This window comes from Diachasmimorpha longicaudata, chromosome 1 (genome assembly GCF_034640455.1).
Source record: "Diachasmimorpha longicaudata isolate KC_UGA_2023 chromosome 1, iyDiaLong2, whole genome shotgun sequence".
Classification (NCBI taxonomy): domain Eukaryota; kingdom Metazoa; phylum Arthropoda; class Insecta; order Hymenoptera; family Braconidae; genus Diachasmimorpha; species Diachasmimorpha longicaudata.
In genome coordinates this window covers 14,452,130-14,477,748 of record NC_087225.1, presented here as the reverse complement: position 1 = coordinate 14,477,748, position 25,619 = coordinate 14,452,130, and the positions used below count along the sequence as shown (strand labels likewise).

At 39.9% G+C, this 25,619-nt stretch overlaps 2 protein-coding genes across 7 annotated transcripts in view; both read left to right on the top strand.

The window, feature by feature from the left end:
• Twin (twin) overlaps positions 1–25,619 on the top strand; it is a 339,039-nt gene that overhangs the window by 67,333 nt on the left and 246,087 nt on the right. The window lies entirely within an intron of this gene.
• LOC135171122 (uncharacterized) lies at positions 582–7,271 on the top strand. 2 transcript variants are annotated; one of them, XM_064137580.1, is made up of 7 exons: positions 582–613; positions 3,385–3,599; positions 3,692–3,907; positions 4,614–4,787; positions 4,895–5,089; positions 5,333–5,775; positions 6,007–7,271. In XM_064137580.1, exons 1-7 carry the CDS (start codon positions 597–599, stop codon positions 6,355–6,357), a joined length of 1,611 nt encoding a protein of 536 aa, XP_063993650.1. In that variant the 5' UTR covers positions 582–596; the 3' UTR covers positions 6,358–7,271. The 2 variants fall into 2 exon arrangements, with proteins under 2 accessions (XP_063993650.1, XP_063993574.1); XM_064137504.1 differs by lacking the exon at positions 582–613 and having other exon boundaries at positions 2,796–3,599.

The window sequence follows — 25,619 nt, the reverse complement described above, 5'->3', positions numbered from 1 at the left end:
ATGGCTTGCCAGGCTTGGGTCACTAAGCTTGGCCCGTGGTATGGCCAGACTGGCAAAGAGCACGGTTTGCCGGGCTTGGGCAACCACGCTTGACCCGAGGTATGGCCAGACTGGTAAAGAGCATGGCTTGCCAGGCTTGGGTCACCAAGCTTGCCCCGAGACATGGCCAGGCAGACAAGGGGCATGGTTTGCCAGGCTTGGGTCCCATATGGAACAGCATTCCAAAAATTGAATTCTCATGGGGAATGTTCCTTCACTAAATTTTTCGTCCTTTGATTCTCCTTCTTCCGAAGGTACCATTATTTCTTCTGAACATACTATTTCAGGGGAAAATATGCGTGGATATCACCGTATACCACACATTCTATGACAACAGCCCGTAAGATGGCGTGTTGAGTAGTCTGATTGTGGCAGTAGACATGAGTGTCGTGTGCGGCAATTTATTATTTTAATATTACTCTTTTACTATTGTAATATGTCTCAGAGTTCATATTCACGGGTTAAAAAATACAGACATTTTCATCAACTGAAGAAAAAAGAATCTGTAAACGTAGAAGGCGCTAAAGAAAAAACTCCGGATTACAGTGAACGCAATAATGCCGATGAGGAAGAGGTTAGTTTGCCAACAGCCAATGAAATAACTATCCGTAGTGGATCTATTGTGGATCAAATTAGTGGAGATGTCGATGTTCGACATCTCGATGATAATGCTAGTGCTTGTGGTGATAGTTGGTCGGGTGGTGATGGTGATTGTGGCTCGTATAAGCATCTTAATGATTGCATCAGTGAATCCAATAGCAGCGTTGGAGACAGGGATGAACCAATTCTTGGGGGCTCAGGTTGTGATGGTGATTCAGATGACATTGACAATGATTTCAACAAAGTATTCACTGACAGCATTGGAGACAAGAATACACAAACTCTGGACAAATTGGAACCGCGGGGAATGGAGCAAAAAATTAATCAATGGGCAGTGAAATTCAGAAGAGCTACAACAGCAGAAGCAATCGATGAATTGTTAGCCATTTTAAGAAGTGAAGGTTACACATCAATACCCAAGACTACACGGCAGCTTTTGCAAACTCCCCATTGCAGACACCTAACAACCATGAGAGGAGTTCATGAGATTCCAGGTGAATTCATTTATTTGGGAATCGCCTCGGGACTCAGAAAAATAATTTCAACTCAAATTTATCGAGAAAACGACATTTCTCTTCTGGTTCATATTGACGGTATGCAGGTATACCGGAATGCTAAGAAGGAAATTTGGCCAATTTCAATAAAAATACAGCATCCAAATTACACTACCAAACCCTTTGCTGCCGCGATTTATTGTGGGGATGGGAAACCATTATCAGCCACAGAATTCATGACTGATTTTGTTGAAGAGGCCAATGAACTCCAAGAAAATGGTTTGCGCATTGATGACAAGGTTTTTGAGGTGAAAATTGTAGCAATAGTGGCTGATTCGCCAGCTCGAGCATTCATTTGCTGCCACAAAGCTCCTGGAGCCTTCTATGCCTGTGGAAGGTGTTTCACCAAGGGCATTACAGTAGGTTGTGGAAGACGAGGAAAACGCATATATCCAGTGACCAATGCAAATTTACGCACTAAAGTATCCTACGAGACGCGAGTTCAACCAGAACATCATTATGAAGGTTCTGTGTCCCCGCTGCTCTCTTTGGATAGATTCGATCTGACAAAACAAGTGCCATTAGATTTAATGCATTTATTCTATTCTGGTAATATGAAATGGCTGCTGGATAAATGGCTAACGAGAAGTTCAGCCCAGAGGATCAAATTAGCTGATGTTCGTCGGCTTGATGGTATTATGAGGTCATTAAAAGCCGATATCCCTATTGAATTTCAAAGGAAAGAATTTGATGTGAATAATATCTCAAGATGGAAAGCATCACAATTCAAGTTTTTCCTTAATTATTGTGGTATCGTCGTGTTACAAGATTTCTTACCGAAACCTTTACGTTGTCATTTCTCATTATTTGTCTTTGCTAGCAGAATTTTAAACAGTAAGGAATTCGTTAAGGATTTGAGTGAATATGCTGGATCTCTGCTAAAAATTTGTTTCGAGACGTTACCTGATGTTTATAATGATGAAGGGGCTCAAGTTCTCAGTTGGCATAGTATCATCCACGTTGCTAATGATGCCCAATACTTTAAAATTCCTCTGAATGAGCTCTCAGCGTTTTGGGGAGAGAGTTACATTGGTTTATTTAAAAAACTCGTTCATTCTTCGATAAAACCACTCACACAAATTATCAACAGACTAACTGAGATGGAGTCTGGAGGAACCATGGTAATTAATCAGAAACACATACTGAGTGATTGGGTTATCGCGAGAAAGCCTACAACGATGATAATTGATGGGGAAATTCATTTAACATCAAATATGATCAACATCAATGGTCTAACCTTGACGACAAGTCATCCAAATAACGTGGTACTCCTAGATATTGAGAAAGTTTTCGTAATTTCACAAATTCTCGTTAAATCAGGAAAATCCAAAATTTGTGATGATCTTACTGGTATATATATTTTCGGACACCAGGAAAGTAGTAGGGAAGAGGCGTTTAGTTATCCAGACTTTTCCAGTCGAGTAGGAATATTCTACATTAAGTCCTGGGCAGCTGAAATGACATGTAAGAAGGCACACAAAATTAAACACAAATGTGCTTTATTAAATGTAACTGGACGACAATACGCCATATCCCTCCTCCACTAGAAAATAACGTAAAAATTGTTCGCATTGTGAAATGCAGTTTTTTTTTGGTAAGAGGGTATATGAATGAGGGTATATGTTTTAGTTGAACTCGTGATTAAAATTGTGGAAGAAACAAACAATTTTATGTTTTAAATCAACAATCGACATGAAAATCCGATCATCGAGGTCGTTAGAAAATTTCAATAGTGGAGTCGTTACATGCAAGTGGGACATAAATCGGTTAGATCTGGCGTCCGTGTACATAACCTTTCATAATTGCTCGTATCATCCGTTTATCGGGCTTTTTGTCTCAAATTCGGATTTCACCAACTAAGTTGACGGTAAATTACAAGAAGTGAGAATTTAATGTGAATTAAATGTGTGTTAAGTGTTTGACAGATATTTGTGATATAATCGTTTTGAAGGAATAGTGGCGCTAAAAAAGAAGCATCAGTGGGGTGATGACAAAAAACCGTTCAAAACACATGGAAATAGAAACGCAATTTTTTCTGTTAAATAATAAGCTATATGCATCATTCTGCAAAGTTATCAGTTTATATGAAACTACTCGAAAACACCAGGTTCAATTGTACGAATCGTGATTTTTTTTCATAACCTAAAATGTCGGAAACCTCACATCCATCTCGCGATCCAAAAAATCTCAGCGAACCATTCGCAGTCATCGAATTTCTCGAGAAAAACGAAAAAGGGCTACCATGCATTGATTTGGTGCCGAAAAAATGGTTTAATAGTGCAGAAGAAGACACCTGTAAATTCCCACCGACAACTGAATATCATCTACTTGACGACTACTTGGAAAAATTGCACTCGCCCAAGGACTCTTGGCAAAGTTATCCATTTTGCTTCATCACCGGAGCAGGTACAAAAATTGAAATGACTCCACTTATAACTTGATGAATTGCTCGATGGGTTCATTTCAATATTAAAGGATCATATGTTGATTGTGTTCAGCTGATTTGGATCAGGGTCGCAGAAGATTAAAAAAGGCCCAAGTAACTCTCAACTGTGAGACAACCGATGGTGAAAATGATCGAAAGGGGGGGAGGTCCGAAACTTCCTCGAAAGCAAAAATTTCAGCAAAACCCTTAACTGCATCAAAGTCTCAACTAAACAACATCTTTAGTACTAAAATCCCGATTCCACCTAGAAATCAAACTCCAAAGTCTGGTAAGTCCTGTTAATATGAAGTAAAAGTCAATTATCAACAATTATAACCACTCTTAACCCCAATTATTCATCCCCAATTTATTCAACTCTCGTATTTAACATCAAAAGACCCATCGTTCCCTAAATTGGGAATTAGATTGACCGAATTTTTGAAATCTTTTACAAAATAAATATTAATTATGTATCTGTGCAGTCATTACATGTGTATTTGTCTCGAAACATCGTTTTAAGAGAGAATCGCATTGAATGATTTTATAAGAAAATTTTTATTATGTTGTGGTCGAAAAATATTAGGTTATTTTTTTTTATTGCAATTCTTTACTCATCAAAAAATTGAGTCGCTAACAGAAATCACTACGTGCGAACAAGATAAAGTGGAAAATTTATGATTTACACTTGATATGATTGTTTATACATAAAAGCATTGGAATGTTGAGGGGACGAGAAACGTTCCATTTTTCCCCACCATCTCTTATGTAGGAAAGCATTATAATTCTGTTGTGAAGAGGTAAATCAAAGTGAACATCTACGGAAAATGGTAAAATTTTGATAGAAACCTTTTTTGTAGGAGCGATAGGTTCTACAAAAAAAATATTTTTTCAAATGCATGCATTCTTTCCCCACTTTGAAATAGCTATAAAAAACAAAGGCTGGAGACAACTTACGTTGTGTTACTACTTCACTACAAACTTGTAAAATTTCGTAGGTATACAAGCAAAACCAAAGACAAGATTTCAAAGCATTTACCAGAGTGGATCTGACTCTGAAGACGAAAATCATGATTGTCTTATAGCTAATCCTGAGGAGATTCGAGCCTCAAAGGCTCAAAATAATTCTGGCTTTTTGCAAATGTCGAGTAAATCGCGATCTGTACCAACAGGTAATAAATCAATTTTGAGGTAATATGGGACTGTAGCACGTAATTCTAAGTTCGTGTTAATTAAATGATCCGGTCAGGGATAAATCATCATTTTCAATAATTTCCAGGTGCATGTTTATCATTTAAACAGCGGTCAAGGAAGAATATTACTTTGCTTAAAGACGTCGAAACTGATGAATCTGAGAGCAATGATTCCTCCGATGGAATTCTGCAGTCACCTACAAAATCGATGGACTCAGCGAGAAATACAAGAAAAGAACTTCATTTGACACCTCCTTCACCACTAGTCCATAACGCTTCAGGTAAAATCGGCTCGGATATTCCATGACCAATCATCGGCCAAGTTCCTCCCGCATGAAAAAATTTATATTTATAAATATTTGAAAATGGTCCAATTTATATTTTGAACATTCTTTACAAAATTCGGAACTTATATAGAATTAGATTATATTATATATTTTTGGTGGGGGCTTGGGTAGTTTTTTTTTCATCTGATGCTGCTACCCATCAATTTATATCGTTTGGTCCTCCTTTAATTTCATAAGGTAACCGAAAAAGGCGTGCATCGTCTACTACACGCGCTGAAGACGGATTGAATTCGATTGTGAGCCCAGGAACTCCAAAAACTTCACGATCAATGATGGTACCCCCTGCTAAGATGCCAAAAATGCTGGGACCACAAAACCAGTTGTCATCTAGTCATTATGCTGATAATGAACGTCGAATCCTGAACTCCCTTCGAGATTACTTTGATCAGCAATTAGATGAAAAGCTCGAAAATTTAAGACGCAGGATGGCTTACGATTTAAAGCAGTCTATGAATGAGCTCAAGACCACAATCATTGGCACTAATCTAGCCCCAGCTTCTGGTCCTAGCTTGCTTGAAATACAGAAGCAGATGTCTACGCCACTACCATTTGAAATGGATGATAAGTTCCAGGAATACGAAGCGATATTGACAACGGACCCAGATCTCGTAGAAACACTGGTAATATATCTGAAATTGATCGTTTTTCTTCTTTTTTATGTAAAATCAATAAATTGGGCGGTGACACATGCACTGGGTTCGTTTTCTGGTGATGAAAAAATCTTTCATCACCGGGACTCAAGTCTACGTCACTGGAACGCTTTGGTTATAGAACCAACCCGCTGGCGATGAGCCCAAAGATGTCTTCTCATGTTCATAAATTCAAAAAAATTTCCCTTCTTTTATTTTTAGCGATTATTCATGAGAGTTTTGATAAGCAATAAAAAAGAGATGAAAATATGTGTTTCCACTATCCTATCTGCGGTTCTGAGGAAGACAGTGTCACTGCACTATTCTGGTTACGGAAAGGAAGCTGGCGGAAAGAAAAAGAAAAATTTTTATAACACTGCAGTATGCAAAGTACTGATTGATGTGATAATTGAGGTAATAGGATCCAGCACTGATGAGAAGAAGATAATGTCAGAAGTAAGTACTTGGTTGTCACGTTCTGGCGATCGAGAGGGTGGGCGTAAGGAACGACAACGCGGGTCAAGTCATCATAACGAGAATAATTCAGTTTGTTCCTTTGATACCAATCGATAATACTTCATTTTTCCGGGATAAATGGAATTGTAAAATCACTGTGTTAATATGACTCCATTAGTTCATTTTCGTAATTGTATTAGTTGTGATATTCTTGATAAAAGGTACGATTAATAGGAAAAGTTTATATTATCAATATATTTTTATCGCGAGGCGTTTCATTGGGCAGAATATATATTAATATATGAATATTGTTTAGTATTCGGCTGTCATTGAAGTATTAATTATATTTATTATATTTCTCCTGGCGAGGTCGGAAATCCAGAAGATGGAAATAACAATTGGAAAATGTGATGTATCTTAGCATAATAAAGTATTTTCTATGTCATTTCCTCATAAGTTAGATCACGGGAATAAATATCCGTTGTTGGTTCAGGGATTAAATATTATGTCCAAAAGTTTAAAGGGAAAAATAATAAGTGGATTTTTAATTTTTAAGAAAAATTCTAATGAAAGTAATTTCAGCCATTGAGAGCTGTTTTCAGTATTTGGTGATTCAAGTCAAATAATATTTATAAGGTTGAAGTTTCACAATCGGACTGCGTCCATATTCCCCAAAGATTTCAAATTTAAGGGTTGAAATTAATTAGTTATATGTAATCCTATCCAAGACTTTTTTATATTTCTAAGTTTGTTTGAAAGAGTGAATATAATAAGCAATATTATATAGAACTAGCACACAATCAATGCAACTAAATATCATTCTGTGTTCCGGAGTTGCAGATGGAGAAGACATTATTGTAAAAAAAGGACGTCTTTCCGAGATGAAAAAATAATTCTTATCAGGATAATTCGTATCAGCAATTGTCTATGGATATAAGAATTAATTCTTATCATCCATAGCGGAATAAATTATCCATAATATTGCTATTATAATGACTGTTTTCATGCTTGAATTGAAGCACGATAATTTATCAATTCTAAACTACTAATTTAAAAAATAACATTGGTGCGTTATTTTGTTGGATATTTTGTTAATACAATCTTCGAATTCTGAAGACTGACTGCTAATATTATTAGATTGTAAGAGAGAGTTTATTAAGACTTAATATGGTATGTCGTATTAAATTTCGGATTCAAATGATCTACGTAGATTATTTATTTTAAAAGCGGATGAAAATAATCCACAAAAGATTTTTCTACAATTTATACCTGCAATCATTTTTTTGAGTTTTCATATTCTGTTCGCGGAAAAATCTCATAGTTGTGATTATCTTTCATGAAAATTGGAGATACAAACACTGCATATCTTTAACTGTTCAACCAAAATCGGATGAAAACATGTACTATGTCGATAGGAGGAAAAAAGTTTTTGATTGGCTGAGTTTTTTTGTCAATAGATTTAATAAATTTAAATATAAGTTTTGTCACATAATAAAACTGTTTTCTGTATAATGTTGAAGGTAATAAATACATGTCTGCTTATCAGATATACCGTTCATATATTTATTGGTGATTCTGAACCCAATACAGGCAACGGTTGGAGCCTGGCCACAGCTCTGGTCGTAAATCTGGGCCAATTTCGGGCCGAATGGTCAGCCCAGAATGCGGCCAAAGTTCGGCAATAGGTCTGGGCCAATTTCGGGCCGAATGGTAAGCCCAGAGTGCGGCCAAAGTTCGGCAACAGGCCTGGGCCAATTTCGGGCCGAATGGTAAGCCCAGAGTGCGGCCAAAGTACGGCGACCGAAGTCTGGCCAAAGTTCGGTCCCAGGCCTGGCCCCGTGTTATCATCCCAGGGTCTAGCCAAGTTCGGCGCGAGTTTGGCTGGAGCCCGGGTGCCGAGCTACGGCAGCTCGGCGGCCGTGCTTGTACCAAGGTTGGCCCATTCGTTTTTTCCTACCTGGGTAGTCAGTCACACGTAACGGATAAAATCTCGCATGTGAATTTGCGAACATTCGATGTCGATGAAAATGATTTTTAAAAAAAGAGAACAATGAGAATAAACCCTTGGTATTTTTGCCGGCTTTATCATGCGCAGTTATGCCCCGAAGCTTCCGAACCACAATCGTAGTAGCGATGCACATAAAAATGTGAAAATTATTCAACTTGCATCGGGAATATCCCTGCAGTTATCCAATGATCACACCGAAGAATAGCGCACCATATATATGAAAACGACAGAAGTACAGTTGTTCGATGAAAGGAGTTAGCACTCACGGTAGAATTTTCTAATAAAAATTAATGGAGCGTAGTGAGTGAGACCAGACGACATCTCCCCCTGCCTCTGCCTTTCATTTCGGCTCCTTCCCTTGACTTTTTCCCAAGTGATTTCGCGCTTCACCACTTCCTCCATTTGTACTCCTTCCCGAAATAAAATTTATCTCCGCAAGCCTGAGTAGCGGGAGGATAAGCCTTGTGCTATTGAAATCCTACAAAATTAATTCTGAGTAATTTAGAAAAGAAGAATTGTTAGAGGGATCGATTACCCCCCACTCACGTATCACTGCCGATTAATATTCCCATACCCATCGAGTTGGATTATAATCCGGTTCACCCACTTGGGCGATTTTACTCGTCCCCAGGCTTACAATCCCACCAGGAAATACAAATGTTTCTTATCACATTTTTGTTATACTTATAATTTTGTTCTTCTCACAAAAGAAGAAAAAAGAATGAAATTTAAGTATGAATAAAAGCTCTCCCCCACGCTTCTTGAATACACTCATATCTAATTCAAATAAATCACGTACTTCCGCGTAGATTGCCAAGATATTCATAAAGTTGTTTCCAACAACAGAACCATTTTCTATCTTCATCAACATCTAATCCCAGAAAATTCCCTAAATCGCGAAAAATATTCAGCCGGCTAGATCTCCGAAAATAAACAGTCTCAAACCCCCCGAATAACGACAAACGCTATTCACCCCCATCTCTTGGAACTGTCAGTGCACCTGAACCCACCATAACGTCTCATGACACGGCCCAGTTCTTCCACCGAGAATAAAACGAAATTGCCTGGCAGAGACACCACTCAAGTGTTTCTCCGCCTCCTTTACGACGCAAAATGTCTCGATGTTACGTAATGGATGAAAGAAATGTATCGCGGGGATGCGTTTCTAGTGCGCCTCATCGACATCTCGACGAGTTAGGGGGAAGATGTTACCGCGAATATTCTGCATAAATATTCGGTCGGGCGAATTTTTTCGTACTCCAGTGAACAAGTTGAACGAGTTTATTCATTTTTTCAATGAAATTTCAAGTCAAGTAATTACCAAATCCAAAATCAATTGAATGGTGACCTCTACAAACCAGTAACGAAGTGGTAAACCAAGATAAGTTGACTTATCTCTCGGTCGAGTTTTTGAGCAATATCTCTGCATCTGAGGGAGGTGACGAAATTTTTGTTAGGACATTTGTTGTAACACTCCATTCACTCCACAAAAAAGGTGTTAATAAAAATTTTGCAATTCTCCTTAAATTCTGAAATATTTATCAAAAACTGGTCAATAGTAAAAATCGGCTTAAACCGTTTTACCAGCTCGCTACTGGATTTTCACAATTTTGACAATTCAAATGTAAAACTTCATTTACTCGGAATTGTCAATGTTGAATGCAAACATTTACGAACATTTTCCCCTGGTAAGTGAATATTTTGGGCAACAGCTTTTTTTTTCTCAGTTCATACTGAATTAATTTTTTTTGTCATTCCCCTATCAGTTTACGCGTGCACAGACCCCCTCTCCCTCCTCCCACCTTGTACACACGTTCCACGTGTATTTCCCGGAGGTGCGGTGTGTTAGGTCTCTTATGCGAAGGCGGTGTACATAACTGGAGAGCGGCACAGTTATCGTATATGGCAACAGATCTTGCTTATAATAATCATCCTTATGTACAGCTACGTACGTTCTACATACTGTCTTGGCACTACTCCGAGCATTCACCACCAACAATCTCTCTCACTTCACCCCCTTGACTTCATCTATGCAACTCCTTTTATTCTCGATTTGGCATATACGCAGACCTTATAACCACGTGGCATCTGCATTTTCCCTTCACCTCGTGTGTTTCACGTCAACTCGACAAGGAATAAACCCGGAGAACTCTCATCCGCGGGTTCGAGAGAGGGAATAAAAAAAATGACACATGATGAGGGAGGGGGGCGTATGAGGGAACGAGGTAACATGATGTAGAGACAACGAGCCAAGTCGCCTATCTCCCGTACACATCGTATATTCCGTAGTTGGAAGGCTCACGAGTACTGTGCATATGTGCAAGACACTTTATTTTGCCGGCCGGTAATTGCTAGTGCTTTATTAGGTCAGATTGTCGCAGCCGGATGGATGGATGGAGTGCTGCTGGGGGGGGGGGGGGGGGGGGGAATGGAGCTGAAACTGGTGCGATCATAAAAAATTTGTATCTCTTTTTTTTCGCTAAATTGCGTTGGGTGATTTTTTTAAAATTCGCGGAGAGAAATTTTCTATAACAGGTACTGAAGACGATCACATTTTCCCGCACAATTTCTTGAATTAAAACGTCTTGTAACTTGAAGTCTGGCAATTTATCATTGATCGAGGAGGAAGGTAATTCAGTCGGTTATTGTTAAGGATCCCGAACAGTTGTATGGTGTAGGCAGAAAGGAGAATCACGCGACAGTAGGTAAAAGTTCTTCCAAATCCCGCTCTCCTTGTGACTCACGATCTACCGTTCACAATGTGTACCCCTGTCTGCGGCACATGCTACTCTCACTCACTTCCCGCTCCCGTTGATTCCGCTTGCTCGACTGTCCGTGACATATCACGAGAGTCAAGGCATTTCGACATTGCACGCTTGGTTGTTACACCTGAGTTTATTATCGTGTTGAAGCTTAAAGGGCATTGGGATGGAGGCTATAGGGAATTCATGGTCTTCGAGTGAATGGGAATTTAGGTGGGGCTGATTCAGTTGGATTGGGATATCGTTGGGAGAGGTTCTTGATGAGATCCGGATGCTGAATGAATCAGGTTTAGTGGAAGATCGGCATCACATAATTGTAGAGAGGGAGAGATGAGGAAATCTAAATGACATAACAATTGTGAGTTCATTGTGTGGTAGTTTTGTCAATTGCGTTGACATTTCAGTAATTTGGGTATAATTGAATTCAATTTAAATTCCATTAAATTGATTTCAGAATGTCAAGAATTCAACTCCATTAGTTTACCATGTTTTCTTATAATTTATTGGGATTTATTCTTTTTCCATTTTCATTTGCACATATATGTTAATTTACTTCCCTTTCGATTTCAAATATTGAAAGAGTTAAAGACTAAAAATGGAAAAATTGTGGGTAGATGCACTTTTCTTCAAAAAGGAGTCCCATATTAATCTGAGATATTGAGATGGAGCGTAGATCCAGTGTAGATTGGGCAACTGTCAATCTTCTCTTCGTTACATCTTTGTGTGTCACGTTGCCTTAATCAATGTTATCACAGGATTAACTGTGGAACGACGCGCGGGTCGAAGAACGTTGCACCTGAGCTGCCACCCAAGCCCATCCTACATCAACAGCTCCTGTGTGTAACTCCCATCAGCCACAGCTGTGTTTCCACCCAGGGTTTCATATCCACCTGCAAATACCCCCTGTCTTCCATCCCGTTCTCGACATTCACCTGGATTAACGTCACTCCAACCCCCTATTTTCTGTCTATTAAATCGGAAATACTCGGCATTTCGAGATTTAATTGAATTTCATTAACCCGACGGTTGAAGGTTTCGTTGGGGAAAAAAAAAATTCAAACCTCTTGCACCTAATTTGATGTAATGAAATTGTAAAGGGGGATGATGGCTAAGTAGGGAGCGTAGATTGGAAAGCTTTTCGTGCCAAGACTCCTGGGAAAATTGTTAAACCGCTGAACGATCTTCATGAAAGGATGTTCGGGAATTAGGGCCATCTCGTTTACCAAGCTGAGCACCCTATTTTCCCCGAACTGTCGCCAAAAACCGTAAGCTTTGACTCAGCTCACAAGCTACAGGGCTTTATCACCATCTTTAATATTGCTGACATTTGAAGGGGAGATGCTCAAGGGGCAATGACCACACGTGAAAAATATTTTTCCTCAAGGTCAGAATATAATTGAAGGGAAAAAATAGGGGAATTTTTTTACGCGAAAATGACGCCTACAGTCGTAAAATTGGTAGGGGACGTACATTCAAATTCATCTCAAATTTAAAGTGAAGTATTGTAAACATTTTTGAGAGAGGGAACATACAGCGAAAATTGAGGTCTACTTCAGCGGCCGTACAAATTGAAGCAAATAATGAATGAAATTTCAGGCGTTTACGGTATTATCAGCACTTTTTCTGCTCTCGTAGTATTTTTTTATTTTCGATCCTGTTTGTGTATCTCATTGAATTTTTATCGTTTAACTCAACAACAACGAGGGACCCATCACTCTTTTATGAATAATAAACACAAATACCGTGAAACACGGTTTTGGGATTACTGATTGTGCAATCTGCTCCCATAATTCGATCAATACTCGATTGACGATGGTGGGGACTCGGGGAGGGTAGGTTTGGTTGTCACGTCGTTAAACATGATGGCATTAAAGACTGACGACAAACTTCGACATCAGGTGTTTATTAATACCGATACCCCATCCAGTCTCGTGTCGTAAAACTTGTCACTCCGAGGAGTTCACGAGCGCTCCAAGAAAAAGTGTCTCAAGATTACATTCCAGTGAGATAAAAAATTATTGAAGGAGGTTTCTGGAAAATTCAAGGAAAATAGGAGAGAACATTTTTTTTACCCATTCGCTTGTTGTTGACGGTTATGAACTTTCTCTTCAATTAAATAGAAATAAATAAAAATCGGTACATCGCATTTTTATGTCATACTTTCCTCTTTAATTTCCACTTGAAATGGAAAATTACAGTAGAATGGCTCATCTACTTGTAGATTCGCCTCAATTCATTAAAACCTTCCGAAAAGTGACCGTCAACAGTAATGAATCCGCCCCTCTCATGCACTTTTAAACCCTGAAATGAAGCCTGTTATAATGTGTCGCACGAAAAAGCAATTCAAAGCCCTAATGGTGTGACTATGAGGCAAAACTGGATGCCACCGAAGTATCTTCCACGATAACACCAGCAATAATAATCACGTGTAGCCTCTTCCCTCCCCCGTCTCTTCGTTTCTGTGAAAACCATGTGTATCGAATGGGCGAGAAGTTGAGGATGAGGGGTGTAGTGACGCTGATGCACACAAACACACACACACACAGAGTCTCGTTCAAGCCAATTTCACTCTGGCAATATCTCGACTAAATTCGCGTTAGCGCGCCGTTGGATATCTCCAGGGCGTCTACTATCAAGCCAACACGACCGCACCGTGTGTTTCACTCGCCCCCTGCCCCCTCCCCCGTGCGCCTCTCTTGCAATAACCACGCCTTCGAAAAGGCCATTAAGGGCTCCCGAGTGATCCTACGGACACTCAATTACAACCCCGCTTCTCCTTTGGTGAATCCATTTAGTTTCATAAATACCGATAAACAAACACCACTTGGTATGAATAATAATAAATAACGAGGGAAGCGGGTATCTTGGGAGATGTTGTAATGAGGCTCTTACAGGGGTCAGGAAGAGGGATGAAGTGTTGAGAATTTTTTGAAAATGAAATATGAGCCACCGTTGAATTTTTCACACCGTGAATTTGAATTTAATTGGAAATTGAATCGATCATAGAATGTCTTATTGAATAAGTCTCCAAGTTTAATTTTTCATTTATAATTTTCCGATAGGTCTCGTAAGATCAAGTGGTTGATTTATTATTTTCAAGTGTCTCATATCATCATCGGGGAATAATCAAGTGTTCCGTAATGTGTTTGGTGAGATGGTATCGATCTTTCTCACCGTATGCATCCGGAATGTCGAGTCATAGAGACGAGGGGTCGTTCGTTGACCCAATGCCAGCGTGACGATGGTCAATGCTAGCACGAATGAATACACGAGATGTGTTATAAAATGCCGGAGGGTGGCTTGCGGCACTTTAATGCTGCAGACAAGTGACTGGATACGTCGGGTCTCTTTAATTGAGATAAGATGTATGGGCTTGAGGCTGATTGAGTTATCTGTGGGCTTCGAAGGGGGCGGACCGAGAGGTTATTCATTTTTCAGAGGAGATTGATCGGTTTGGTGACATTTTGAATTTTGGGTGGTCACCGTTAGAAAATGATTGGAAATCAGATGTCTATGGATATTAAAAATTTGAAATAATTAATTATGATTAATGGATTAAAACGGCATAAACATCCAACCAGTACTAATAAATTTTCTACGATTCTGTGACACTGTGACAGAATTTTTTTTTTCTACAAGCTTTCCCTCTACCATTTTATCGATCTCAGGCAGTTCAGCCGCTTACCCCCATTGAATCATCCCCCGCCCCCAATAGAATCCAATATACAATATTATCAGCGAGTTATGCGACAACATGTCAACTTTAAAAACTTTATCACAAAAGCACGAGGGTACCGTCTGGTGTTGTCGGTAGAAAAAACCGAGCCTTTGCAGAAGCCTATGGGAAAAATCCATATCCCAACACTAACGACAAACCCAACGCTGATGGGACGTTTGTGTCACATATAAACTTGTTCCAAGAGTTACAGCGTCATATAATCCAGCATATTTGTCCTATATACGTGACCATTGGAATGATGAAAATTTTTGGCCCTTAAAAAATCCGATAAAAACCTTTTTTTCGCCTGGGTTCTGCCAATAATGAAATTCCCCTCTTTTGATGTACGCCAATAACTCATTGAATACTGCGTCATTAATTTCTACAATATCCCCCATGAAAGAATGACAACTAGCATTGAAATGTTAATATTGTTGAGAAAAAAATTTCAATACAATTTTCGAAACTTTTTACGTAGCAATACGCAGAGTGACATTGACATTCATAAATAAAAATTTATATTTTGATGGAAGGATCGATGAAAAGTGTGGATTTAATTTGAATGAAGTTCTCAATCGAAAAAAGATTACAAAATTTACGTAAAAATAGATTTGCGTGTTCCATTAATTGTAAATAAAGAATAATTATAACATAATTCCCTGAAAAGTATTCATGAACAATCTCTAAAATTTCCATTTTGTTTTTCTTATCCAAACATTGATATTCTCCACGCGTAGATACCCCAAGACATTGTAAATATAAACTTGACGTCACACCCACGGTCGATTACCCAACTCTGCCCCTCGATCAGACTTTCAGCACCCTGATGGAGTAAGTCTCTGAGCCATCTCGTTATAGATTCACATGCATAACCGTATCCTTATAATCACGCTTGCATGCGTGGCCTCATCCACTTCAGTTGAAATAAACCCACTCTTTTATAAACGCAAAATCACTGAGACGAGTGGTGAAAAGGGAACACGTTTTTCTCGATTGAAACGAGAATGAGAGTGGTTCGAAGAGGGTGGTCGCATGCTGCACTGGCACGTGTGTGGTCGTGATTCGTGGACTAGGCAGGAGTGAAGTACGTTATCTCTCCAAGTGCAGTGGAGGGGAGGTAGGGAGAAGTGCCCGAAGGCATCGATTGAAATGGAGAACGATCGGAAAAGGGCCGGCCTGTGTTCCTACGACCATCCACTTTCCAGCAGAAATGCCCTTTTCCAATTATCCCGCGGGACTTCTATTCCTTTTTCATTTTTTTTCTCCCATTTTCAATCCATCCTCTCCTCGTTTTTTACCTCCTAAAAGGACACTGCTCACATCCAGAACGCCCGAGGTACATATAACAACGCAGTGGTGTACCCTCGGGATGAGAGAAGGATAAAAAAAAATTGTGTGAAAAGGAACTGAGAAATTCCAGGCAAACGCCAGAGGGTTGAAGATGTTGACTATATGTATACCGCAGTGGCGTTCGCGATCCTTGCCAGTACTCGTAAATGCCACGGCATGTCTCCTCGTCAGCAGTTTTCCGCCCAAGAATTTTCAACATTGTCTACCTACCACCTTTCACTTCCTCCCTTTTGGCATCCCCCAAGTACGTGCCCGGACGAGACGATAAACTAATAGATAGGGGAGTAGAAGGAAGGAAGCGGGAGGGGGCAACACGCGAATGTTCCACCGATGAAATTTCAATCAATATGATGGAGAATGTTACACCCGGTTTTCCAATGAAATTTTATTGGATGCTTGTAGGGCAGTCTAGCAGTTGAAACTAGGGTAAAGCAATATTTAGGACCTAACTAATTCTCCAATTTTCAATAATTATTCAATAGAAGAACCATACTGCATTAGCAGGATTTTTGGTGTTAAAAAACAATTGTAAAAATTTAGAAAACTACCACCTCATCGCTTCATTTTCTAACTGAGGATATTGAACTCGTGAATTGCGTAACAGCGAAGACATCCTATTACCACGGGGAGGTTTCCCTCACCTGGTGCAGAATAATTGATACCCCATCACAATACAACAAACACGGACATATTTGCCCACCCACATACGCCAGAGATTTGCTCGTCCCACATTGTTCCCCCATTCTTCCTCTTCACAGAGCTCACTAAAACCCTCGAGGTCCATCGCAACCAGGTAAATACTGATTAACCATTGAACCCCACAGCTCCTCCCCTCCTCCCTCGCTGCTAATTATTCCGGTATTACGTCTTTGAGTGTGTGACAATTGGGCGGCATTACTGGAGAGTCAGGCTGCTCTCCCCACAGTAAAGCTGACAAAAGGGACTCTTTTGTGTTTGGCGGTACTCGAGGGAGGGAAAAAAAAAAAGCACAAGCCGATTGTGAAAAATGCAAAATAACACAAAACAAACTGGACTCTTTTGTCCCGCACTCTCCTGTTATGTTCAGCTATGTTTTGAGGGAACTTTCCGAAGCCAGACGCTTGGTATTGGGAATTTGGTTGTCGGTCTGCTTGTCATGCTGAAATAACGATTCGCAAGATTATTCCTCCGCTCACGAAATGTGTGTACCAAGTGCACTGATGGAATAGAGGAAGGCCAGTAGTGGCGAGTGTGGGGTGAAGGGGGGAAACAGTGGGGACGGAAAAGACCAGTGGAGAGAGGAGATAGTGGATGGACCATGCCCGGATCAGCAAGCTGGAAAATGGTTCTGGCGCATCATTATTTTTGTTCGTGCACGACTGCAGCCATCCTCCCCCTGTACCTGACTGAAGCGTGGTTAAGCATTTTTGGCATTCTGCCTATCACCGGTGTATCGGAGCCGACAGGTATCATCCTTTTTTTTTCTTCCATCTCCCTCAGCTGTTTCAAATTTTCACAGTTGAGGAATCATTCCCTCTCAAATTGCCTATCCACAAGTATTTCTTCCACTTTTTACAAGAGAATTTAATTAACGGGAGTCGGATACACAAATTACCTGGGTGTACCCATCCCTCAGACTCCCCTTTAATCACAGTAGGCGGTAACTCAGTTCGAAATGAATAATAACAATTTATGTCGTAGAACTTTTAATTGCCCGAATGATATATTTCCACCAACAGGTCTGTATCAATTCATTCGTCTCATTGCACTCGGTTACAGGACTCGATGGTGAAAAAATAGGTAGGAGGGGGGATTTGAGATACATTTATAATGAAATGTCTTCCATTGCTAAAGTGACATTCGCAAAAGATCCTATTCGCCGTGTATCTGTTGCCCCAGTGTCAGCCGATGAGCGCTAATTACTCAGGTTGTATCAATTAATTTTCCCGACGATCACACTGAGCTTTGAGATTAATTAATTTCTCGGGTGCGACGGTTGCGTTATTGATCCAGGCCGACGGTATTTTATCAACGTTATGTAGGCTGGCTGTATGGGGGCCCATGTGAGAGAGAAAATTACACTGGCTGATTGCTTGCAGTTTATCCAGCCTACATGGGCCCACAGTCCTTCCATGAATGATTGCGACTGCCTGTCAGTTCTCATGCACTCGTTTTTTTTTTCATTCCCTCTATCTCTCTCCCTCCATCCTCCTCATTTTCCCTCAACTCGAACCATCCACGAGGATTAGAAAGGGAAAAAAAGTATTTTATGTATATACAACCTATCTGAAACTGAAGCACAAACAGATAGAGAGGAGGTGCTGCATGCTACGAGTCAGACAATGTCCACTGATAAGACACGGAGGATTTCAGAAGAGACGCCAAAAGCTGAAGATAATAATCGTAGAGAGCGACTCGAGATATATTACCACCTGGCATGCATTTAAACAATGACGCCTCAAGTGGCAACACGAACTTTGATGCTTGGAAAATGCACTGGCATGCAAGTTAAACTTATGAGGGTTTGGCGACTGTTACCAAGTATGCAATCTCCACCACCAGCAATTTAACACTGTAGTCACTCGGTATTTGCATAATTGCCGTGGCTCTTTTTACTTCTGAATGAGTGCAGACTTCAGACTGTTGTGTCCCCTCGCTGGAACAAACAGTCTTCGTGGCAGACAACAGTCTCCACTGGTGGACCGCAATTTACGTCGTCACCAGGAAATTTAGACTGCTGTTTATTATATTATATCGTTTCGCAAAAGGTACCTTGATGGCTGGCTGAGGATTTCAAGCGTTTTGAGTGTTACTGAGTGTGTGTAAGCCGTTCTTGAAAGCACTATCCCATGCACAGTGCGTGCGTTCAAACCACAGACGTGTCCTCCAATTGTCTTGTAATTCTTCAATTATAGTCACTCATAATAGTACGAGGGCTTAAATTTATTTGGTACTCCCTGGTGCTTTCATTGAATTGAAGAATCTATTTATGTTGAAACAGTGCTGCATTTAGTGTGACCTTTCCCCTGAATGAGTTCAGCCAGCCCGATTTAGTTATTGATAATGAAGCCTCTCAACTATCAACATTATCCGCTTATTAATAGCTCGAAAGTCCCATCAACAGCTCCTAAATTTTCTCGTATTGTCTGTCAGCGCAGACTAGTTTGTCCGGCCACTGAGGCAAACACTCTTCATTACAGCAGACATCGGTCTCCACCGGTATACTGCAATTTACGTCATCAGCAGTGCATCTAGACTGAAGTTTATTGCATTATATCACTTGGTAAAAGGTAACTGGGCGTCTGTTTGAGAATTGCAACCATTTTAACTGTCATTGAGCGTGTGTGAGCCGTTCAGGAGAGCACTGTACCGCATGGACAACGCATTGCACTCAAGCACATCAACATGTAATGCGAGTGCTAACCACTCGAGGCTGGAGTCGTGCTGTACGTTGACAACATTTTCTGCACTGCATTACCCACTTCAACATATGAATTTTCCGCAAACTGGGCCAAGTACCGACACAATGATGAAACTTCAAACTTCGCTTGTTACAATTCACGAGTTAAATTACATCAGACTATTCAGCATCATTCGTTGTTGGATCTTGAGGAGTCATGGTCCAGTCAGTATTTTCAACTATATATCTGCAATGTTGTGTTGGTGTTGTGGATTGGGAAGAGCTGAGTTGCTGGTGGAAAATTCGTGAACAGAAAGTTCCGTGAGAAAATAACTCCGGCGATCGTTGAATTCAATACACACGTTGCAATCTCCTCTCGTACCCTTTTCGTACTCTATCTACCCCGGTGGGTTGAGAGTCAACGGATATCTTGACGTTGTATCGTATTACGAAACTCCACTGTGCATGCATCGCACTGCACAATTGTTGCAGCGTTTTATTCACTGCACGAGTCCATCACTTTTGGATAATTCATTGAAAAAATGGCATCGGAGAAAGTTTCCTTCAAGACGGACTTGTTTAAATTCAGAATATTTCTCCTGGTTAGGAAAGCATTTGTAGTTTTTGTTACTGGAGTTACTGGAGCATTATTTTTGAATTTGTTCAGAGGACAAAGAACACCCTCAATTCATGAAACAAAATTCCTCGTTCCTCAAGGGCTACATTACGGTGTGAGTAAGTAGTCCCGCGTCAGTGCATCCATGAAAATAAAAGTGCCAACTTCCGTCCGCCATGAATTGGAGTTAGTTGTTGGGAGATTCATGGCATCACTGTGTTCCCATTTCAACCTTTCAACCATGAGGTACAGCATGACTGCAAGCCTCTTGATCCCAAAACCTGGCATGAGATTTATCCACGAGGGTTGAAAACCCCCTCGACATTATATCCTCGACTCAACGTATCTTCTCACATTTACCTTTTTCTTTCCCTCCACCAGTCTCGAACCATGAAAAATCGCCGGAGGGTGCAATAACCGGGGGAAAGAGAAAAAATATCAGCGCCCTTCAGTCCTTTCAACCTGGTGAGTCGTGCAGAGGGCTGGTGTTCTCTGAGGAAATGATCCTCGATTTAAATGAGAATCTGAATGAACTCTCTAGTCAAATAAATTCGCTCTTGAATATTTTCTCATCTGGAGACAAAGAATTTATTTATATCATCTTTGAGTTTGAGTTTAGTCGCTCAACTGGAAAAACTAATAGACATCCTTGAGGAAATGTAAAAGCCGAGGAACAACTGCGATTCCGTGCGTCATTTCCCACTCTTGAGAAAAAAAAAAACCCCCGAGCGATATCTTGGAAGTGATGTTATCGGTACGAGATAATCATTGCGCCATGTCCCTCTATAATCCCCAACTTTTTAATATGACTATCCAGGAGGAGGAAATGGCGAGTCCTCACCAGCCGGCACAATAATATTGACACTCGTCTCGCCCTGGGGTAAACTTCATCCTGGCAGTATCGCACTCTAAGCGGCATCATCGCTGGCATCTCGTCGATCAGTGGATTTACCCAAAGGGTGGTAGTGTTAGACGTCTTCAAACGAATATATCTGTATACGGTATTCCGAAAACCAAAGTACCCGCAGTGCCTCGAGGGGTTGGGATAGGACGGTATGTTGGGGCTTGATCTTTGAATGCCGCAAGCCGCGCTGTAATTGAGTGGTTTGCATCCACGGCTGGTAGACGTAGTCGCGGACTCGGTCCAGCGTGCATTCAGCACGCAACCATATGGAGTGAGAAAGATAGGTAAGAGGCAAAGTGGACTTGAGTCGGATGAATCTCCAAAGGCCCTCTCGACACTGATTGAACCAGGAGCACTTGTCCCGGTTCTACCACGATAATGCCCGCTTAAATTACCAGTTATACGATAGCCTTGTTCAATGCTATGAAGATAAGATACTTGATGCTGCGTAATTAAAGATTAATCCAACAGCATAAAATCTCTTTCATACGCGACAAATATGCAACTTTCGCGCGCTATATTTGAATTTGGGTTCGCACGGGCTGCAAATACTGCGACGGCCTGAGATTAGGAATTTCATTGGATGAAATGTGTTCTTTGTTCTCACCCTTCTATCAAAATTTCACAAAAATGATTACTTTTCGTTTTTATTCTCTTGCAGAAGTCTGAACTAAATTACCTGTTATCTGTCCGCAAAATTTCCGTTTTTTCTCTACCAGCACCTGTTACCCTCTTCGACTTCCAAGAAACCCCTCGACGCGTGGCAATTAAAGACAAACCAGAAATCAGGATTCTCCTCAACATTCCTCACAGCTCAGGAATATTCATTAGATACCGGGTAGTCACCCACTGGGAGCATCGACCGATTATCCACGTTTCTGTGATTTCCATGGTTCGAGGAACGCCGACAACAGGAACACTATACGGGTCATGGGAATTTGCATTATATTAAATCGATTGATAGGTCTGGATTATTGGGAGGTGTTTCTGCATTGTGGCTCAACGTCCAACTGTAATGGTCCTCCACACTCCCCTTCTGCTCACTAGCGATGATTCTATTTCCATCAACAATCCACGGGAGGGAGGGACAATGGGAATTATCGATATTTGCTTTCATCAAATGCTGGAGATGTTAGTACTTATAAATTTGAAGCAAAATCAATCCTCGTCTCCCTAATTAGCACGCTATAATTAGGTAGAACGGGTGTACGTGACTGTGCTCCACTATTTCGAACAATTCTAACTTTTAATATTTATTTTTCAATTTTTATCTCCATGTACAATAATCGAACTGAAATGCACGGTAGCGGTTCTGACAACGTGTGGGGTATAACCCCTTTGTTATCACAAAACTTATAATTGAGGGGGCACATGATATAACGGCAACAGCTGTAACAGCTGATCGTGTCGGTGAAAGTTGGAGGAAAATTTTTCGTCCACAGGGGCTAGATTGCTGGGCTCCCTCGACGAGGGTGGCAAGTCGTTATTCTCGCACGGTTCAAGTGGTTGTGAAGCGAACGCATGTTTCTCCATGGGAGCCATCGACATAAAGCAAAAAAAATCAGTGGGAAACGTCAGGCAAAAAAAAAATTTTACTCTCGTCACACGAACCAGAGGGGGGGGGGGAGACCGAGGGATTGGGCCACGGGAGGGTGGGACAAAAATCTCGTCTGTCCACAGCATTCCTCCGTCGATGTGCCGGTCAGCATTTTTTTTAATGAGTTTCCCATTGTTTTTGACAGAATTTAATTAAACCGCTGCGTCGATGCGTTTGACATTTTATTTCGTAATTCAGTTAACGTACTTTATTCAGTCTGCATTATAAAATAATTCTTCCGGTCAGTTATCTTTTGATATGTTTGTCAGCAGGTTTTTAAATGAATCATTTGAATTAACATTTTCGCGTTCTTTTTTGAAAAAGTTTATAGAATTCCAATTCCTCCAGTTTTCCCATTGCTCCCCCAATTTGGCAAGCATTCGACAAAAATCTTCTGTTGAATCAAGTTTTCTCTTCTTTTCGCGAAATTATACTGAGTAGTTTTATTGATGCGCTTCACATTTAATTCCACATTTTAGTTAAAATTTCCGATCCTCATTGGAATACTCGGTCACTCCAAATGACAATTTCATTGTCCATTTTGATGATTTTAATATAACTTCGAAAGCTTGAAAGCCGATTAACGAGGAGATTACACGGAAATGGGGCAGGAAATGGTAAATTTTGATTCGAAACTTCAGTTTCAGAATCTCATGCTAATACTCTGACATGATGAATCAACTCGCAATTCCAGGTTCATCATATAAGCATTGCCTATAGCAATATTGAAATATATTTTAATGTGGATATTCTCGTTTCCGTGAGATTTTCACGTCAATTCACGACCAAAGAATTATGAGGGTAAAAGTCCACGACGACTAAATTTTTAATTCAACAATTTTAAAGAAGTGGTAACAATGATTTTGTAAATAAGCTTTTTTCGACTCTAAGAAACGTTCTTTTGCAGTTTCTTTCCTTTACATTTTTTTGTTGAACGTGACATTCTTTGATGGCTTTTTCCAAAATTATTTTGAATGGAAAGTGAATTCTAATTTCGACCTGATTCAATAATTGTCGACACATCACTTTACAACTGGCATTAGTAAAAAAAAAATTCCTCTCGTTGCAAAAATTTTCCTTTGAAATAATTTTCTGTATAATGTTGAAATGCAATGATGTGGAAATTGGGTTAGCCCCAGTCAAGTGCCTCTAGCTCGTTGTTGAGGGTAAAAATGAAGGTAGAAAACCCATAATTACGGAGAAAGTGTGAACGTTTAAAATTCCTCATGTTTTTCTGCAAGAAACAAAACTGTACTTTTGCACATGATCATATATGGGTGTCAAGAAGCATCAGTCTACCCAGTATGAGCCGATGAATAAATTACAGGATATCAACTGTATAGTCATCATTGCGTTTGCTTGGCTGGCCTCGCATCGGGGAAAGTCACACAGTTGACTCCTCACGTAATTTCACGTTTTCATTATTTCCAATCTCTTCAAACAAAACGCCGTTGTAAACTGATAATTTACCATCCACTTATTCAAAATGAATTGATAGTAATACTTGTAATTAGGCGAGATTAATGGCGAATAAATCTACCATTAAATAAATTGATGTGATTGATACACACGTTAGATGTCACACAAATCATACTAGTCGCATCCAATCGTGCTTCGATCCGTTACACGTGCACATGAATATTCACACGGAGCATTAGAATGTATTGACATTTGGTTTTCCAACTCGAGTCATTTATATTATTAATTTATCATTATCCTTAATTTATTTAATTAAAGTTTGTCAATTTTTTTTCTGGACTTTGCAATTTTAACTCAAATTCAGCATCAATCTCCATTTCATAAAATTATTCCTTTACCAGCACAATGCATCACTGTTGAAAAACAATGACAACATTCGCAAACCCACAATTTTCGTTGCATCAAGAATTCCCCTCACCTTTAATTCATTAGTCGCCGCTCTTCGCCCCCCCAATGGTACTCAGTAATTCATAATTTTTCAGTTTAATCATTATTTATGGCCCTGACCAATCCGTGCGTTCACGATCCCCCCGATGCTTCATTATGATTTCTCTTATTGACTATTTTTACGATAGGGTAGCGGGATTTATAGTAGGTGAATGGTCAGTGGCCATTAGACGACTATAAATGCGTGTCATTAACGCTTTCTTCGTTGAGCACCCTACATACACCTTGGTAACGCTTTATACACGATATCATGATCCAATGGGCTATGTCTAAATGTTCATTTTGGATTAACGGTTTTCATACCGCTAATATGAGTATACTCGTAAAAGTGCAAACTCACACTATATTGCCCAGTGGCAAAGTGCATTTTACCTTCACGTCAAAGTGTACGCTTCTCTTTATGTAGTTAACCTCGATATATGCTGTGCTTCCTTGTTGAAAGGAGGTTGAAAAAATAGATTGCCACGATGTGAGGATGCTTCGGGGTGAATCAAAGAATGAGAGCAGTCGAGTGGAATGTAATCAAGGCTGTGCGCTGCGCCCGTTGTGAAAAACATTCGATTAAGTTTTTTTTATAGTCGAGATTAGCATTAATCAATGTCAGGGGGTGATGTTTAATTAAGAGTGATAGGAGATTTCACTTTGAATTTCAAGAGAAGGGTCTCGGGAGATTGAGTGGAAGACGCTTCAGAGAAAATTTCACATCATTCATTCAATATCTTTAATGCAAACAGTTTTTTCTAGCATGCAGATTTTTTTACCAACATTTTTTCACTCTTTGGAATTTACTTTATTTTTGTTTCCATATTACTCCATGATTTTTTATTCTTCTCTGCTTTTCTTTTCAAATTGGACTTCTTCGTGACGTTTAGTAAAATGATTTTCTGTCTCTTTCAATTTTCGTCTCTCTCATAAAAAGTTTTTCGAAGACCATCTTTATATTTTTGTTAAAACATTTACTTCGAATCATAGGGGGAGATGAGCGTTAATAAATGTCAGCGTTAATGATGTTTTTTTTTCATTTGTAGATGAATGAGTTTGTAGTTTACTGAATTTTTTTGTTCAATCTGTAAAAAATACGTAGCGTCAACAATGGCAATCACGCCTAACCACTCAAAT